This window comes from Octopus sinensis, linkage group LG8, assembly GCF_006345805.1.
Source record: "Octopus sinensis linkage group LG8, ASM634580v1, whole genome shotgun sequence".
Lineage (NCBI taxonomy): Eukaryota > Metazoa > Mollusca > Cephalopoda > Octopoda > Octopodidae > Octopus > Octopus sinensis.
In genome coordinates, this window is record NC_043004.1 from 70,920,131 (window position 1) to 70,941,056 (window position 20,926).

The window sequence follows — 20,926 nt, forward strand, 5'->3', positions numbered from 1 at the left end:
ATGTGTTAAAAACGTCAGCGAAATCTTTCTCAAAATTGCGCGATGACTTAGTTTAAAGGGAAGACGACTTGCGCACAGCCAACCTCATTCTCCCGACGGTAAGACCAAATCAAGATGACTAGCAATACAGATAAATACAATGGATCACAAACCAAGACATCTTATTTGCTTCGTTTTGGTCCATACTAAATTCACTAACAAAGTATTGGTCAGCCCGAGGGTATATTGCCCAAGATATTGCGCATTGGAACTGAACCCGAAACCATATAGCTGCATGGTTGCAATGCGGGTTTCTTAAGCACACAGACATAGAACAGAATCTAGCATTAAATGCACAGGAAAACTAACAAATGTCACAAAAAAGACTTTTCCATTCTTCCTGAGTGCTACATCTGCTTGTTGTTCCTGCACCTGTCTTCATCTTTTGTTGTCTGTAAATCTGAACCACACACACACACACACACACACACACAATTTAGGGTATAAAAAATATATACCAGCTATGCTAGAAAGAAGAGTCAACTCTCCAGAGCTACATATTTCTCACTATAAACAAAACATGTACAGTTAATGTAGCAAATATAAGAAAAAATAGCTCTTACCTTTGCAGAAACACAAAGAAAAGTACAGTTATCTCAGCATCAATTGATTTCACCTTTAATGCCAAACACTTTGGATCATCAGCCGAGCTTACTGCAAATAACTATTTTTTTTCAAAATATACGCACCACACCCTAAATATTTATCTATATTGGTGAAGCTTGCTGACCACTTTATTATTATTATCTTTAATAATAATAATGATATCTTATTTTATAATAATAATAATAATAATGAAATTATTGTATACAGTGCTCAGGTGCACCACAACTTGTCAGAAAGTGCATATAAAGTACATGCAGTAATGTAGAAATGTCTGGAAAGTGAACAATGTATGAGTCAGATACATGCTTGTGTGTGTATGGAGGGGAGAAAATCAAGTGTAGTGTTGGCGAATCTCAGGAAGCATGGAAGTCTTGAAGGATGCAGTGCTCCGACAACTAACAACCGATGCCGGCAGTTTGTTCCACGCTTCAGCAGCTCTCAGCGTGAACAAATGTTTCCTGAAGTCATGGGAGCTGTGCTGTTTTCTTACTTTGTAAATATGTCCACGGGTGTTAGATGGGTGGAGTTTGTATGTTTACACAGACACATGACAGGCTTCTTTCAGTTTCCGTCTACCAAATCTACACATGAGGCTTTGGTTGGCTTGAGGCTATAATAGAAGACACTTGCACAAGGTACCAAACAATGGGACTGAACCTGGAACCATGTGATTGGGAAGACAGCTTCTTGCCACACGAATTTCTTTCTTCTTTTGTTTATTGAAAAGAGTGTCTTCCCTCAAATAGTTGTGTTTGTTTCACCCAGGGTCATACCACTGAGCAGAACTACTACCAAAGTAATTTTGCCCACAACCATCTTGTCATTTTCACAGGCATTGTGCATTTGGACCTACATTATTCAATGTGTTCCTCCATCAGACACTAAGTTTTAGATTGAAGGAATATTGCTTACTATTTCTAGCTGATTGTATGATCCACACATTGTTTCTCATTGGCTTTTAAGAATTTTGATATTTATGGAATGAGCTGTATCGAAGTGGATCATTAGCATATTTGGATAAATGTTGAGGTAATTGTTCTGGCGCTAAATGTTCTGAGTTCAAGTCCTGCTGAGGTCCACTTTGCCTGGTATTTACTCAGGGTTCTTCAAATAAAGTACTCGTTAAAGTACCAGTTTAATATCAATGGAAGGCTAACTGGGAAGATAGTTTTTGTGTGTGGCAAATGCTCAGGGGCAATAGACACTGAAATAGTGCAGAAAACAGCTTCCATCACGTTTCAGGGGAAAAAAAACTACAAGTAGTTGATAGCTTTCATTACCTAGGTGACCAAGTCAGTAGTAGGGGTGGATGCTCTGAGAGTGTAGCTGCTAGAATAAGAATAACCTGGGCGAAGTTCAGAGAGCTCCTATGATAGCTGGTGACAAAGGGCCTCTCACTCAGTAAAAGGTAGACTGTATGACACATGTGCAAACAGCCATGCTACATGGCAGAGAAACATGGACCGTGACTGCTGAGGACACGTGTAAGCTTACAAGGAATGAAGCTAGTATGCTCCTCTGGATGTGTAATGTCAGTGTGTATACACGCCAATGTAAGCACCCTGAGAGAAAAGTTGGTCATAAGAAGCATCAGATGTGGTGTTCAAGAGAGACAACTGCGCTGGTATGGTTAGTGTTGCATTTGGATGAGGACAGCTGTGTGAAAAAGTATCATACCCTAACAGTAGAGGGATCCTGTGGAAGAGGCACACCCAGAAGACCTGGGATGAGGTGTTGAAGCACAACCATTGAGGCGATGACAAGTGACTGAGACCTTTGGAGATATCCTGTGCTTAAGAAGACCCAGCGAGCCAAGTGAGACCATAACCAGTGCAGCATAACCAGCCCATTTAAGAGTACCCTTCAATCATTGGGCAATAAACTGCTCTTGTGAAGACCTGTTGAGGCAAGTGAAGTCATCGTCGTGGCTGATGACAGTACCGCCTGATTGGCATCTGTGCCAGTGGCACGTAAAAAGCACCATTCGAGCATGGTTGATGCCAGTGTTGCCTGACTGGATCCCTTGCCAGTGAACATAAAAAGCACCATGTGAGCATGGTTGATGCCAGTGCTGGCTGGCTGGTCCCGTGCTGGTGGCATGTAAAAAGCACCCACTACACTCTTGGAGTGGTTGGTATTAGGAAGGGTTGTAGAAACATTGCCAGATTGGATTGGAGCCTGGTGCAGCCTTCTGGCTTGCCAGCCCTCAGTGAAACCGTCCAACCCATGCCAGCATGGAAAGCAGACATTTAACGACAATGATGATGATAATGATGATGATAATAATGATGATTGTTAGGGAACTGGGTTGGTGGAATCAGCAGAGCATAGAACAAAATACCTTGTAGTGTTTGTTCTGGTTTCAATTCCTGCTGAGGTCAACTTTTCTTTCATATTTTTGGGATCGATAAAATAAAGTAACAATCAAGTATTGAGCTCAATTAACTTTCAAATCCCTAAAAATGCCAGCCTAAAATTATAAACAATTATTCTTATTATTCCCTCATTTTATATCTACTGTTTTCTATGTCTGTCTGTCTGTCTCTCTCTCCAGATGTCGGGAAGCCAATGCGCATAAGCTTTATCCATGGATCCACCAGTGGATTAACAACAAAACTTCAGCTGACCAGATTGAACCGGTCAGCTTTCCTGATGTGAATCCTGCTGATCTCCCAGCCAATTCCAATTTTTCCATGGCTGCTGGTGACTTTTTAGAAGTATATACGGAACCAAGTAAGTAACTGTTTGTTCTTTAACCCTAAAACATTTAAACTGGCCCTGTGCGGCCCTTCTATTCTATCGTGTTATATTTAGCCTTTTAGCATTCAAATTTCATTGTCAACTGGTCTTATGGCGGTCAGTTGAAGGAAGAATCAACAGAAGAAAACATCTAACCTATGTGGACAACTTGTTTCCACATAGGTTAACAGATAGGCGTAGGAATGGCCGTGTGGTAATTAGCTTGCTTACCAACCACATGGTTCCAAGTTCAGTCCCACTGTATGGCACCTTGGGCAAGTGTCTTCTACTATAGCCTCGGGCTATAGTAGAAGCCTTGTGAGTGGATTTGGTAGACAGCAACTGAAAGAAGCCCATCGTGTATATGTATATATATATATATATATATATATAATATATATATATACACACACATGTATGATGTGTGTGTGTATATGTTTGTGTGTCTGTGTTTGTTCCCCCAACATCGCTTAACAACTAATGCTGGTGTGTTTACCTCCCCGTATCTTAGTAGTTTGGCAAAAGAAACTGATAGAATAAGTACTAGGCTTACAAAGAATAAGTCCTGGGGTTGATTTGCTCGACTAAAGGCGGTGCTATAGCATGGCCACAGTCACGTGATTGAAACAAGTAGAAGAGTTGATTAAGAACATGCAGGGGTGGGGTGCGTGATGTGTGACATGTTTGCATGAAATCATTGAAGCATCTGCGAGGATGGTCAAACTCTACTGTCTACAGCAGTGAAACATGGGCTGTGACCATTGAAGGCTGAAAGAAATGAAGGTAGTCTGCTTTGCTGTGTGTGCAGTGTCTGTGTGCATGTAGGACAGAGTGTAAGCATCTCGAGAGAAGAATTGGGCTTAAGAGGCATCACGTGTGCAAGAGAAATGACTGCCCTGGTATGGCCATGTGATGTGTATGAATGAGGACAGCTGTGTAAACAAGTGCCAACCGCTAACTGTGGAGGGCACCTGTGGAAAAGGTAGACCCAGTAAGACATGGGATGAGGTGATGAAGCATGATCTTTGAATGTTGGGCCTCATGGAGGCAATGGCAAGTGACCAAGACCTTTGATGATATGCTGTGCTTGAGAAGACCCATGAAGCCACGTGAAATCATAGTCATGGCTGGTGCTGGTGTCGTGCAGCTGGCACCCGTACTGGTGGCACATGAAAGGAGTTGTGCCAGTGACATGTAAAAAGCATCCATTATGCTCTTGAAGTGGTTGGCATTAGGCAGGGCATCCGACCTTGTGAAATCAGACTGGAACCTGGTGTGGGTCTCTGGCTTCCATGTTCCAGTCAAACCGTCTAACTCATGCCAGCATAAGAAAGCAGACGCTAAATGATGACAATGATGATGACAAATGGTTTGAATCAATCACACTTTATCTCATAGCTTTGAGATTTCAGTGATGTGTTTGTATATATGTTTGTATATACTAGAATGACATTGCAAGGTAAGTGTGAGAGATTGGAGCTGGTCAGTTTTAACATAAAACAGGTAGAATAGGTAGAAAAAAACAGGTGGATTAAATATTAAAAGGTTTATCCAGTCAGATTGGGTCTCTTACACCTACCTGATGATATTCTAAAAATAAACAATTACATTATTGAAATCTTGTAGCTTTGAGATCATACGAGATAAAGCCATCTCTACGTAAATACGATTATAAATGCTGTGAGATTTTCAACAGTGCCTGGTTTGGTTTATTTGAAGTGGAAATAATGTTTTTTTTTTATTTTTATTACTGATACGGCTTCAACTAGAAGTTTAGAATTTGAAAGATTTATACTTGAAGACTTAAAAATGTAAAAATAAATGAAATAACAGCAACTTTGGCTGGATCAGATAACGATGTTTCTGAATTTGAGCCTGATGAGGAAGAGTATTTTGATAGTGAAAGTGATGAAGATCTTCAAGATGCCCTTCAAAAATATTATGGCAACATGGTTGAACGATACAACACCAATGTATATATATTCTTGATTTTATTGAAAATACATAATTCTGAACCATTGATATTTCAACGACTGTTGACAAAATTCCGAGTCTGCAGGTAAAGAATTAACAAAGTTTCAAACCAATATTTTTGATAGGTGCAGGCATGGTTTGTGGTAAGAAGCTTGCTTCACAACCACATAGGTTCAGGTTCAGTCCTACTGCATGGCACCTTGGGCAAGTGATTTCTACTGTAGCTAACCAAAGCCATGTGAGTGGATTTGATAGATGGAAATTGAAAGGAGCCCATCATATATATATATATATATATACATAATGTACTTATCTGTGTGTGTCTGTCTTTGTGTTTCTCTCCAAAACCACTCGACCACCAGGTGCTTGTTTGTTTACATCCCCTAACCTAGTGGTTCGACAAAAGAGACTGATAGAATAAGTGCCAGGCTTAAAAAAAAAAAAACAGTACCAGGGCTGATGTATTTGACTAAAAAAAAAAAATTCTTCAAAGTGCTGCCCCAGCATGGCCACAGTCTGATGACTGACACAAGTAAAAGATACCTGTTTTGGACTTGATTAATTGAAAACAATGTGAATAAACAAGCCTTACATTTGATTGAGGAATCGAAATGCTAAACGGTTAAGCTATCTCTTCTAACGAGGCACTGTGGCTGTGGTGTTAAGGTGCTGCGTTTATCACTGCTGTGGCAGGGTTTCAAACCTGGCTGTAGTCATTGTTTAGTTTCCTTGTAAAGTGTCAGGCAAGTTGTTGAGACTTTTTGAAGCCATACTTAAACTAATTTCACGGGCTGTTTTGCTAAATGCTATCTGTGCTTTTTGGAAAGGCATGAATGCCATGTAATCTCCTATTTTTCTCTTTTATGAATCTGAGGCCCTGTGTTTGTAGCACCCAAACCTGCTTAGTTTTATGAAATGTGTGTGTGTGTGTGTGTATATATATATACAGATTTAGGAGGGACTTGATGTAAATTATGTGTATATGAATATGTGTGTAAATATGTGCTGTGTGCGTGTGTATATATATATACACACACACACACACACACACACACACACACATATATATATATATAATATATATATATATATATATATATATATATATATATATACATACATACATACATACATACATATATTTCTGTTTATAATATAAACATATTTTAGTATGGTGTGTGTGTTACATGTTTGTGCAATGGAATATATATATATATATATATATACACACATATACACTTATATATATACATATGTATATATTTGAGTTTATAATATAAACATATTTTTGTGTAGTGTATGTTACATGTTTGTGTGAAGAAAATATATATGTATATATATACATATATATGCACACACTCAGGCATATATGTAGATATATATATATATATGTATATACACACACACACACATATATATATGTATGTATTGATGTATATAAATATGTGTATAGCTGCTGTATCTAGTGATGAGATGATTCTCACCGTTCCACCTCCTACCTGTGCCCACAAATATGTCAGGTGCAGAGATATGACTTGTCAAATATATATAAAGTCTTTAATTGTGCAAGTTGTCATCGTCATCACCACCACCACCACCACCATCATCTTCACCGTCATCTTCACCGTCATCACAAGCGGCAACAGCAGCAAGTGTTTGCTTTCGTCCAATCTCTGACTATATTCTGTTTCACCATTCCTGCGTACGCACGCACGCACGCATGTATGTATGTATGTATGTGTGTGTGTGGCATTCCTAAACAGCAACAACAACAACAACAGCAGCAGTAATATAAGGAAGTGATTTTTCTATGGCTCCAGTATCCCTGTCATATTTACATTTATTTTTGGTAAGAGGAATATTGGAATAAATTTAATGGCATGTGACATAAACATCCACTTGAAGAGAGACTTTTGAAAAGATGTCTGCTTCTAATGTGGGATTAAATTCTTCAGATGGTTTAGTGGAATGGTAAGGATAGCAGAGCCTTGTGGTTTTTAGTTCATATTCCTCACTGAAGGCACATGGCTTAATGGTTAGAGTGCTGGGCTCACAATCATTAGGTAATGAGTTCGATTCCCGGACCAGGTTGTGTGTTGTGCTCTTGAGCAAGACACTTTATTTCTCGCTGCTCCAGTTCACTCTGCTTTAGAATTGAGTTGTGACATCACTGGTACCAAGCTGTATCGGCCTTTGCCTTTCAGTGGCACGGAGAGGGGAGGCTGGTTTGCATGAGTGACTGGTGGTCTTCCATAAACAACCTTGCCCAGACTTGTGCCTCAGAGGGTAACTTTCTAGGTGCAATCCCATGGTCATTCATAACTGAAGGGGGTCTTTATATATATATATGTGTGTAACACATGTTCTTGGACTAACTTCTAGCTGTTTTGCAATGTCAGAAGCCTCTGGACAGAGTTCTTTTTCCACAATTCTCTTCAAACAGCGAAGCTTCCTTTCCGAGGGCCCAGGTCAGCTGGGATATGAATCAGTTGATTCTTTTCCTTGGCTTTTGAATTGCACTATAATTCTATTAACAGTAGCAAGAGGAATTTGAAGATTTTCTGCAATTTTTTGGTGTCTGGTTTTAACTAGCCTCAGGTTGCCCAACAATATGACCCCTTTGAAAATCTGACAGTTCTGCTGAATATTTTGTGCGTGGCATGGTTACTCTTTACAAATGTTTAATATAATGGCAGCTGGAATGAAAAAGAATAATTACATTGTAGATTCTACATTGCTGAAAACATATCAAGACGCTCAGATCAGAAATTTTGAAAATTAAAGGTGTCTATTTACTTCCTGCATGTGTATGTATGTGTGTGTGTGTGTATATATATATATATATATATATATATATAGAGAGAGAGAGAGAGAGAGAGTGAAGGCGCATGGGTCAGTGGTTAGAGCATCAAGCTCACAATCATGAGGTAGTGAGTTCAATTCCTGGACAGAGCTGCATGTTGTGTCCTTGAGCAAGACACTTTATTTCACGTTGCTCCAGTCCACTCAGCTGTGGAAATGAGTTGTGACGTCACTGGTGCCAAGCTGGTTGATTACACTGACCCCAGTATTCAACTGGTATTTATTTCATTGACCCTGAAAGCATGGAACGCAAAGTCGACCTGGGTGGAACTTGAACTCGACGTAAAGACGGACGAAATGCCACTGAGAAATTTTGTCTGGCATGCTAATGATTCTGCTAATGATTCTGCTAATGATTCTGCTAGCTTGACACCCGACTGATATTGAACATTAATTATATTTAGTAATTAGTCAAGAAAACTGAATGCTTAATAGAGAGGAGGAGAAGGAGAAGATGTAGGAAGTATTGTCTCTGCTGATAATAATAATAATGATGATGATGATGGTGGTGGTGGCAGTTGTGATAATGACGATGGTGATGGTCAATGTGATGATGATTGTGGTGGTTGTGATGGCAATAATGATTGCAGTGGTGGTGGCGACTGCAATGACGGTGGAGGTGGTAGTAAAGTAGAAGTGTGCTGATTGTGATGACGACGATGATGATGGTGGTGGTGGTGGTGGCAGAGGTGGCTGCGGTGATGGTGTTGGTTTGTGATTGTGATGATAAATGTGATGATGATGATGATGCTGTATGATGTAAGTAATAATAATAGTGATGGTTGTAGTTGTGGTGGTGGTGGTGGTGATGATGATTATGATGGCGAAGGCAGTGTGCTGTTGGTGGTGTTCACAGTAGTGCCAATGGTGGTGGTGGCAGCGGCATGGTGGTAGTGGTGGTGTTGGTGGCAATAATTTTGGTTGCGATTCTGATAATTATAGTTGTGATGGTGATTATGATGATGGTGATGATGGTGATGGTGTTATGATGATGGTGAAGGTGGCGGTGACGTGAATGGTGGTTTGGATTGCGATAATGAGGATGGCCATGATAAAGCTGATGGCAAGGGTAATGACACTGAAGATAATAATAGGGTAGCATCATAGCGTACGGATGAAGATGGGGATGATGATGATGATGATGATGATGATCATCATCATCATGGTCGTGGTGGTGGTAGTGAAGATGATTGTGGTGGTGATGGTGGTGGTGTTGGTGGTGGTGGTGGTGGTGATGGTGGTGGTTAGTGGTGGTGGTGATGGTGGTGGTGGTGGTGATGATGATGGTGGTGGTGATGATGATGGTGGTGGTGGTGGTGATAGTGGTGGTTAGTGGTGGTGGTTGGTGGTGGTGGTGATGATGATGGTGGTGGTGATGATGATGGTGGTGGTGGTGGTGATAGTGGTGGTTAGTGGTGGTGGTTAGTGGTGGTGATGATGGTGGTTAGTGGTGGTGGTGATGATAGTTGTGGTGGTGCTGGTGATGGTGTTGGTGGTGATAGTGGTGGTGGTTGTGGTAGTGGTTATGATGATGGTGGTGGTGGTGATGATGATGGTTGTGGTGGTGGTGGTGATGATGATGGTAGTTGTAATGGTGGTGGTGATGATGATGATGGTTGTGGTGGTGGTGGCAGTGTGGTGATGATAATGATGGTCGTGGTGGTGGCAGTGGTGATGGTGGTGGTCGTGGTGGTGGCGGTGGTGATGGTGGTGGAGGTGGTGATGATGACAGTGGTGGTGATGATGATGATGGTGAGGGTGATGACACAGTTGTGGAGATGGTAATTGTGTTGCTGATAGTGGTGGTGGTGGTGGTAACAGTGATGGTAATGGTACTGAGGTTGACGAGGGTGGCGGCAGCGATGGTATTACAATGTGGGTGGTATTTTGCTGGTGGTGCTGGGGCTGCTAATGGTATCATATCCCTTCACCTTTCCATAATACCATCACACACATAAATCAATGTTAGCTGTTGTAGGTATGTATGTATGTATGTATGTATGTATGTATGTATGTTATGTATGTATGTGTATATGTATGTATGTATGTATGTATGTATGTGTGTATGTGTGTATGTGTGTATGTATGTATGTATGTATGTATGTGTGTGTGTATGTATGTATGTATGTTTGTGTGTATGTCTCTCTCTCTCTCTCTCCCTCTCTCTCTCTCTATATATATATATATATGTCTGTATGAAGTACATTTATATATGTGTATGTATGTAGGTATGAAGCATGTATGTATGTATGTATGCAAACATATATATATATATATGTATCTATGTGTGTGTCTATGTATGTAGCTATGATGTATGTATGTATGTGTGTGTGTATGTATGTATGTATGTATGCTTGTATGTATCTATATATGTATGTATATCTGTATGTCTATATGTATGTATGAAATGTATTTATATGTATGTATGTATGTCTTCTGTATGTATATATATGTGTGTGTGTGTGTGTGTATGTATACATATAGTGTGTATGCAACTGTCTTATCTAAACCACCACAGCAGTCACTAATCTCTCTCTATTTCTCGGTCATTTGGTAGAAATTGTAAAACCCCAGTGACCTCCCAGCCAGAGAGTTTCTTTATTGAAATCAGACTCCCCTCCCCTGCCACATTCCTTTCATACGTAACCCACCCCGTCCACCCCCATCCGCCACTGCATCTCCTCATCACGCTTCGCCCCCCCCACCCCTCGCTCGCACTCCTCATGCAACTTCCTCTTCTTACACCCTACTCCCCCCACCCCACCCGACCCCGCCTCTTCTCCACCCACTTCCTCCCCCGTGTTCTCTTCCTTCTGGTGCTCCGAAATGGTAAGAAAAGCCAAGCTCGAAACTGTTTAAGTGTGGAATGTTGCACAACAGCTCTGCATGTGCGCACGTTCATGCGTTTGCAGGTGAACGTACGCATTAGCTGAATCAATAACAGCAATTTAAGTGCATTTTCTTTTGCATCATTTGCATCTAATTGTTTGGTTTTTTTATTGTTTCTGCTTGTTGTTGTTGTTAGTGTTGTTGTTGTTGTTGTCAGCTCAACTTTTTTGAATTTTTTTTTTTGTTATATGTTTGTTTAGTAGCTGAATTAATCATAGCTCTTCTGTGAGTTCTCGTTAAGTTTTAATCTAAGCTAATTATTATACAGGAGGCGGTGAATTGGTAAAGTCTCATTAGATCTTCACATGTGATGCCTTGTGGAATTTGTTCTTGGCACTCTGCACTCTGTGTCCTTCCTCTCCAAGATTGTAAGGTGTGATCTGAAATGAGATTTGGTTGCTATTTCTAATTGGTTCAGTGATCACGTAACACCTTTCTCATTGACTCGAATGGGATTTGGTAGAGAAAGAGGAAAAGAACAACAACAAAATATGTATGTAGCAGAGAGAGGTGATGAACACTCTACAAGTGGGTTCAATCCCAGTTTGATCCCTTATTGTACTTTCCCTACATATTTTACTTGTTTTGGTCATAGGACTGTAGATGAGCCTGGGCATTGCTTTAGCTCCTTAGCATTCAGATTATTCTGTCAAACATAAAGGGTAAGGACCCCCTTCGGTCATGAGAGACCATGGGATTGCTCACTCATGCATACCAGCTTCCTCTCTCCACGCCGCCGCCACCGATGTGAAGGAGAAAGTAAAGATAGTGGGATAGAAGAGAATGAGAAAGAGAGGCTGAGAAATAAAACATGAGAGATAAAGAGAGAAAATGAGTGAGAGAGAGAGAATGAGAGAGAGAGAGAGAGAATGAGAGAGCGAGAGTAAAAGAAAGCAGGAGAGTGAGAGAGAAAAAGCAAGGGACAGCAAGAAATAGAGAGAGAGAGTGAGATAAAAAGCAATTAAGAGAGAGAACAAGAGAAAATAAGAGTAAAAGAAAGTGAGTAGGAGAAAGCAAGAGAGAGAGAGAGAGAAAAGAGAAAAGAGAGAGAGGGAGAGAAAGAGAGAGAGAAAGGGAGAGAGTGCTAACAAGGTTTAGTCGTTTTGACTAATTGTTGAATTCAGATTAAGATGGAATCTTTTGACAAAAAATACCTTTTTTGTCTAATTACTATCATTTACATCATGGCGCCGGAAGAACTGTTGCCAGTTGGTGAATCTAGATACAAAATGATGCATTCTATGTTGTAGTAGTTTACAGAGTATTTAGAAATAAGAACCAACCCAGTCCCTCAGAGAAGATAGAACTGTGATAGAGAGAGAGAGAGAGATTGAGAAAAGAACAATACCCTGCCACCTCACTACTTGACTGGTACTTTATTTCTCCACCCCTGAAGAATGAAAGAAAAAAAGGGGTATCAAAAACTTCCCTGACTAGTTCTGTAGCGTGCCAACAGATGGCAGCACATGGTTGCGTGCACTGTGAGAGCGAGCAGTGACCTTCATGAAGCAGTGTGCCAAGTGACATCACTGTGTTTATTTTGCAAGTTGTGAAATTTGTGCTTTTGTGATCAAATGTTTGGTTGTAGTCTGCGATTTTCTCAATGACAGGAATAAAGAGCCAACATGAAATTCTGGGTTAAACTTGGGAAGTCTGCTCCAGAGACATTGAGCATGCTTTGGCAAGCTTATGCTGATGGGTCGTATGTAATGTTTTGAGTGGCATGCGTGCTTCAAAAGTGAAAGAATATCCCTGGAAGATGATGAGCAATCTGGAAGACCTACCACAGGTGTCACACCCGGAAATGTGGTATTAGGCATCAAGAATTCATCTCCAAGAGCCAGACTGTCAATCAAGAATTCTACTGTGACATTTTGAAGCATTTGAGGAAGGGCATTCAGCGAAAGCGACCAGATCTGTGGAGCTGGAAGAATTGGATTTTTCACTAAGCTCTGCTCACTCATGAGTTCCTTGCCAAAAACAATATGGCATTGCTTCCACACACAGCCTATTTACCAGACTCCCATCTCTTCCGTAACGTGAAAATGTAACTCAAAGGACACTGTTTTAACACCTTATTTTGCAACCACATTGTTTCTGGTTCAGTCCCACTGCACAGCAGTTAAGAAGATCACTTTATAACTGTCATTCCAGATTCAATACCACTGTACAGTACCTTGGGCAAGTGTCTCCTACCACAGCCCCCAGCCAGCCATTGCCTTGTGTATGAATTTAGTAGACTAAAACTATGTGGAAACCCATTACATGTGTGTGTCCATGTGTGTGTGTGTGTTTGTCCCAGCCGCCACTTGAAAACTGGTGATGGTTTGTTTATATCCCTATAACTTAGCAGTTTAGCAAAAGACACAGATAGAATAAATACCAAACTTAAGTAAATAAATACAGGGACCAATCTGTTTGGATATAACCTTAAACCCATTTAGCATTTAATCCGACCATATTTGGCCCAAATATTCTATCTGTTTTATGGTCAAACTGATCAGATCTGGCCCTTTACACCTACCCGACAATGTCATTCTACATAAATACAATCACATCATTGCAATCGCAAAGCTGCAGGATTGTGCAAGATCAATTCAAACATTTGATAAAATTATCTGAATGCTGAAGTGCTAAACCAGGTATATTCAGCCCAAACTGGCCAGGTCCAGCTTCTCACACCTACCCTACAATGTCCTTTAACAAATATACAATCACATCATCGAAATCTCAAAGCTATGAGCTAATGCATCATTAATTCAAAACAATGGGGATAATGGCTCAGTGGTTAGAGCGTCAAGATCACGGTCATGAGGTGGTGAGTTCAATTCCCAGATCAGGCTGTGTTGTGTTCTTGAGCAAGACACTTTATTTCAAATTGCTCCAGTCCACTCAGCCGTAGAAATGAGTTGTGATGTCACTGCGATGTCTCTCTTTTCCCAATCTCTCTCTCTCTCTCTCTCTGTCTCTCTCTCTTTCTTAGCCTCTTCATTTCTTTCTCAACCTCTCTCTTTTTCTCTCTCTCAGTCTTTCTCTTTGTCTTTCTCTCTTTCTCCATTTCTGTTTCTTATTCTCTCTCTGTCTTAGTCTTTCCCTCCCTCTTTCTCTTAATCTTCCCACTCTCTCTTAGTCTTTCCCTCTCCCTGTCTCTTAGTCTCTTTCTTTCTTAGTCTTTCCTACTCCCTCTCTTAATCTTTCCTTCTCCCTCTCTTAGTCTTATCCTCCCTCTCAATCTTACCTTCTCTTTTCTTGTCTGTTCTTCAGTCTTTCTTAGTCTCTCTCTCTCTCTCTCTCTCTCTCTTCATCTCTCCTTTTTCCTAGTCTTGTTCTTAGTCTGTCTCCTCTCTTAGTCTTATCCTCCCTCTCAATCTTACCTTCTCTTTTCTTGTCTGTTCTTCAGTCTTTCTTAGTCTCTCTCTCTCTCTCTCTCTCTCTCTTCATCTCTCCCTTTTTCCTAGTCTTGTTCTTAGTCTGTCTCCCTCTCTTAGTCTTTCCTTCTCCCTCTCTTAGTCTTTCCCTCTCTCTCTCTCTCAATCTTACCCTCTCTCTCTCTCTCTTAGTCTGTTCTTCAGTCTTTCTTTGTCTCTTTCTATTACTTGCTACTTTTTGATGACCTTCACACCATAAAATCCTGTGTAATTTCTCTTTCCACTTTGTTGCCAACACACCTGTTTATCCCACTAGACTTACCTCTTGAACACCTCCTAACACCTGTGTATGTTTCACTCCACACACGCACACACACACACACATGCACACACACACACACATCCGCATGCACACATTTTGATGCACACCTGCCTACCCCACATAAACATGCATGCACACCCACACATCCACACACTTTACTGAACTCCTCTTCAGCACCACCTTCCGTCAGCACTGCCAACAACCCACCTTCCGTCAGCACCGCCACCTCCACCATGATCATATCACCATCACCATTCCCAGTGTTACCACCACCACCACCACACCACCACCACCATTATCACCTCTCCCACTGGACAGTAGCATTTTGATATACTTGTGAAAAAAATAATCAGTCACCAGTATAGCAGCTTCAACCAGTACCACTACAACAACCATCACCACTAAAACAACAACCTCCACAGTAGCAACAACAACGGCAGCATAAAATGTCTTGGCTGTCATCCCCCACTCTCCCCTTTTGTGTGTCTGAGACAAAATCTCTAGGTTTTAAAAAAAACTTTCAACATTTTTATCTCATTAAGCAGGCATTTCTCCGCCCCACTCTCTTTCTCTTTTGAGAAGCCCTGCTGCCTTCCCACCCCACCCAGTGTCAAGGTCCTATTAGCATTTCTTATCGAATGTCTTAATTAGTGTTTATTACTGATTAATTTCTACTAGAAGTTTTAATTAATGCCAGGAGGAACTGTGGCAGTGAACGAGATGTTGAAATGCAACAAAAGTTTTTTTTTGACACTTCCTTCATAACAGAGAGAATATTAATAAGAAATTAATGAAAAGTGAATATAACGGGTTTTTGTGTGGCCTTAACACTTTAGCATTCAAACTAGTCATAACTGGCCAAAATACAGTGTTTTATTTTGAAACTGGTCAGATCCAGCCTCTCACACTGGCCCTAAAAATTTTGAAGCTGTGAGATAATGCATGATCTATTCAAAACGTGAATTACATCATCATTATCATATAACATCCATTTTCCATGCTGGCATGGGTTGGACGGTTTGACTGAAAACTGCTAAACTGGGGAGCTGCACCAGGTTCCCATCTGATTTGGCATGGTTTCTACAGCTGGTTCCCTTCCTCATGCCAACCACTCTAAGAATGCAGTGGGTGCTTTTTACGTGCCACCTGCATGAAATGCTGGCATTGGCCGTGACTGCGATCTCACTTGGCTCGAGGGGTCTTCTCAAGCATGGTATATCACCAAAGGTTTTGGTCACTTGTCATTGCCTGAATTGTTAAAGGGTTATTTGACCAAAATGTCTTTTCTATGAAGAAATAGTTTTAAATGTCAACACAGTCTCAGCTCAGACATTTGGCTCTTTCAAATTAATTTATATTATTTTTTTGTTTATTTTATTTTCCACTGTCACCACCACCATTATTTAATATTTATGTTCCATACTATTAGGAGTGTGGCACTTTTGAAGATTGTCAATAAACACAAATGCCTTTTGATCCCCAAGACTTCCTTGCAGATGAAATGACCTTGGCCTTCTTTGGAGAGGAGGTGTGTTTCCACTATGGATTGCCTCTTTGTCTCTGGCTCAAAGTGATGACCTCAACACTTATCCTGGCTTAGGAAACGCTCAAGGAAACCAACTGGGTATTGCCCCAATGTCAGATTTTGCTGTGATGTGATCTGCTGGTCTGCTTTTGATTGATTGTCAGAAGATCTAAGCCCTCACTGGACTGAAACCGTTGTCGTTCCAAGTTCATTGTGCGGAATATTCTGAACTCTCTTGTGGGAGATGCTAATAGCATAGGCTTTTTGATTTATAGTCAGTCGCCTGACATCCATCACGATCAATGTTTTTCCACGGTGGTAGCAGTTGCAGGATGTCCAGGTCTTGGATCATCTTCAAGACTCTCTGTTCCCTCCTGAATTCAGCAGCCCACTTTTGCACTGTTGATGAAGCTGGAGCATTGTCCCCTAATGTAGCAACCATATCAACATGAATGTCTTTGGGGGCTAAACTCATTTTTGGCAGGTACTTGATAACACCATGATACCAAATTTTGTCCATTTTCAAGAAAATTGGCCACTAATTATTTTTGAAATCTTCTTTGAACAGTCAGACATCAGTTTATCTGGAAAGAAACAATTCTCTTATTAATAAGAAAAGTTGATATGAATACCTGCAAGATTTCACAGCTTTAACTTCACTTCATAATTAGCCTATGGACTTTTCAGCCCACCCTCGTGTGTGTATTTGTACATATAATTCTTTTTTGGAATATTGGTTTGTGAAGCCAAAAATAACAGTATGTAACTAGTGTGTTGAAAAATCTATCCTTTTGGAGAGAAAAAGTTGAATGCTTACAGATGCATGCACACTCACACACTGTATTCATATTGTATTTATATTCCAACTAGAACAGTGAAATATATATTGGGTATTATGGGTAAGACTGTACTGCTTGTAATGAGAACAGAATGGATCAATACTTCATGAATCTGAAATCCCAAACTTCCAGTGTATATAAAAATGCTGGACATGCCATTAATGATGTGTGTATATCTCACACCCCTTGTGTCCAAGCCATATTTCAAAGAACCATACAGAAAATGAACTGAAGTCATTAGTAGCTTTCAAAATTGTGTCTTTCAAGTAATATTTCGTGCGTAGATACAAATTGCATTGTTCTCTCGTACGTTGCATAGAAGGTAGCTGCTACGTCATGAAATTTTGTTTCACCCTAGGGATAGCATTTATCCATTCCATTTTAAAAGCTTCCTGGTTAAAATGTGACATGTCACAGCTTCATTGTCGTTGCTGCCATGCATGTCTGTTGAGTAGCAACGAATGTCTTTGGGAAATTGTTTTAGAATTTGGATAAATGCCGCCATTATCATCATTGTTCTTGCTGCTGCTGGTGATTTTGTTGTTTATTTATCTCCAGCTCAGCTCTGATCAAGTACATTTATGATCAAAGGGAATTCTAGCCATGACCATCCCATCTTTATTATTTTTTTTGTTATTCTATTTTTCAGTCATTGTCTATCTAGGACCATAACATCCAGTGTACCTTTCCTCTCACTCTCCCTCTCTCTTTTTAAATGATAATGTATGATTTGAGAGAGTTTCAACTGCTATTTCTATCAGGCCAAGCAATCATTTACAAGCCCCCACTTTTGCTTATTCTAGAGTGATATCTTAACAAAGACACCTTTAAGCAGGAGTGGCGGTGTGGTAAGAAGCTTGCACTTGCATCCCAACCAGATAGTCCGGGTTCAGTCCTGCTGCATAGCACCTTGGGCAAGTGTCTTCCACTGTAGCCTTGGGCTACCAAAACCTTCTGAGTGGATTTGGTAGACGGAAACTGAAAAAAAGCCCGTCTTATATATATATATATATACTGTGCGGGTGGCACGTAAAAAGCACCCACTACACTCATGGAGTGGTTGGCGTTAGGAAGGGCATCCAGCCGTAGAAACACTGCCAGATTTGACTGGGCCTGATGAAGCATTCTGGCTTCACAGACCCCAGTTGACCCGTCCAACCCATACTAGCATGGAAAGCGGACGCTAAACGATGATGATGATGATGTATATATTTATGTATGTGTCTGTGTTTGTCCCTTCACACAGTTGCTTGACAACTGATGTTGGTGTGTTTATGTCCCCATAACTTAGTAGTTTAGCAAAAGAGACCGATGGAATAAGTACCAAGTGTACAAAGAATAAGTCCTGGGGTCGATTTCTTTGACTAAAAGGCTGTTCTGCAGCATAGCCGTAGTCAAGTGACTGAAACAAGTAAAAGGGTATGCAAGACTACTTTCTCTGAAATACAGGGTACGGCAGAAGTAACCACCTTTTGTACTTGAGTTTTCTAATAATAATAAATAACATTTCGTTTTTGGATTTGGTTTGCAAGATTCTTTATATGAGTTCGTGTGTTGAAGCATATTCTGTTGTGTCTGGGGAGAGTCATTCTCTTTTAGTGCCTTATAATTTAACACACTCACTGGTAAAATTTTCACTAATTCCTTATTTTTATTCCTTATTCAAGACTATTGAAAAGGTTGCAAGACAACGAAAATTTTAGGAAAATAAAAATAAGGAATAAGTGGAAATTTTTCCGGTGAGTGTATTACATTATAAGGCACAAAACGAAAATGATTCTCCCCAGACACAACAGAATAAATAATATATATATATATGCATATATGAGTACAGGATGTCACCAACTGTGCAAACAACATAAAATATTTAAACAAACGAGTTAAATATACGTAAACAACGAGAGAAGAAAATGGGAAACAGAAGAAAAGAGAGAGGAAAGACCCTTCATCAGTTGTCAGCTGTCTATTTACTCCTCATTTCAAGCTTTCAATGACTATGAGTCTTCAAAGGCAGTTGCTCCCATAAATTGTAAAATAAAATTCAGGATCAGGACAGTGGTGACATCCAAGGAAACCAAACGAAAACGGTTTCCTAGTTTCTAATTGAGTTCTATTATTATTTCCTAAAACTTCTGCCAATTTTTTTTCATTAGTTTATTATTTGTTTCTCTCTCTCTCTTTCGGAGAGGCACAAGCACCTACACGCACATATACACACACGGCAGTAACTTCCACCTACCGAATTCAATCACAAAGCTCCGGTCGGCTCGGGGCTATAGTGGAAGACACCTATCCAAAGTGCCACGCAATGGGGCTGAACCCGAAACCATAAGTAAATTCAATAAATTTGCATTCAATAAAAAATTACTTAATAAATGTTCATCATCATCATCGTTTAACGTCCGCTTTCCATGCTGGCATGGGTTGGATGATTTGACTGAGGACTGGCGAGCCAGATGGCTGCACCAGACTCCAATCTGATTTGGCAGAGTTTCTACCGCTGGATGCCCTTCCTAACGCCAACCACTCCGAGAGTGTAGTGGGTGCTTTTACGTGCCACCAGCATGAGGGCCAGTCAGGCAGTACTGGCAACGGCTATGCTCAGATAGTGTTTTTTTATGTGCCACCTGCACAGGAGCCAGTCCAGTGGCACTGGCAACGACCTCGCTCGAATGTTTTTTCACATCCCACCAGCACAAGTGCCAGTAAGGCGACGCAGGTAACGATCACGCTTGAATGGTTCTTTTTACGTGCCACCGACACGGAGGCCAGTTTGTTGCTCTGGCAACGAACATGCTTGTATGGTCCTCTTAGCGCTCCACTAGCATGGATGCCAGTCATCGAATTTGATTTCAATTTTGATTTCACTTGCCTCAACAGGTCTTCGCAAGCAGAGTTTAGTGTTCAAGCAGAGTTTAGTGTCCATGTACTATAAAAGTTACCAAATGTAAAAAGGGCGTTACTTCTGCTGCACCCTGTATATATTGATGTTTTTGTGTGGTTAAGAAGTTTGCTTTGTAATTGTTTCCAGGTTCAATCCCACTGCAAGGTACCTTTGGCAAAATTGTCTTCTACTGTAACCTGGAATCTGTCCCAAGTTTTGCAAGTGAATGATGCTGGTGCTTGTAGGAGTAATGGTATTAGGAGTGATAATCACATCAGAAGTGTTGGTAGCATAATGATGATAACGATGTCATGTAGCACTGGGTATGATGGTGGTGTGATGTGATGTGGTGATGGTTATGAGGATGACGACGATGATGATGATGGTAGTGGGGGGGGGTCCTGATGATGATGATAATAATGGTGATACTAGTGGCAGCGACAGTGGTAGTGGACGTGGTGGTAATGACGATAACGAGGGTGATGGTGTTGATGATAATGAGTGGACATTAACCCTTTCGCTACCATATTTATTTTGAGATGCTCTGTGTATCTTAATTAATTTTAAATATAACAAAGAATTTAATAAAATAACATAGTTACCATTAAGCTAGTGTTAGGAACATAAATTGTGACTAAGGTTTGGTGGAAGATTTTAATACAGAAGTTTTGAAAATAAGACATTTGTACTACAGAGCCAGAGGCGGTTTCAGCCGGGTTGGTATCAAAAGGGTTAAACTGATGATGATGATGATGGTGGTGGTGGTGGTCATAATGATGATGTATATATATATATATATATGTATGCCTATGTGTGTTGTGTGTGTGTGTATGTTTGTGTAAACCCTTGTCTTGACATATTACAAGACGGTTGTAAATG

The 20,926-nt window shown here is 40.5% G+C and overlaps 1 protein-coding gene across 3 annotated transcripts in view; it reads left to right on the plus strand.

Moving 5' to 3' along the window:
* LOC115214956 (carnosine N-methyltransferase) overlaps positions 1–20,926 on the plus strand; it is a 249,486-nt gene that overhangs the window by 117,091 nt on the left and 111,469 nt on the right. For all 3 annotated transcript variants that reach the window (XM_029784050.2, XM_036505447.1, XM_029784052.2), the window contains exon 5: positions 3,200–3,378. In XM_029784050.2, coding sequence (XP_029639910.1) covers positions 3,200–3,378 — 179 coding nt within the window. The remainder of the gene's footprint in view (positions 1–3,199; positions 3,379–20,926) is intronic.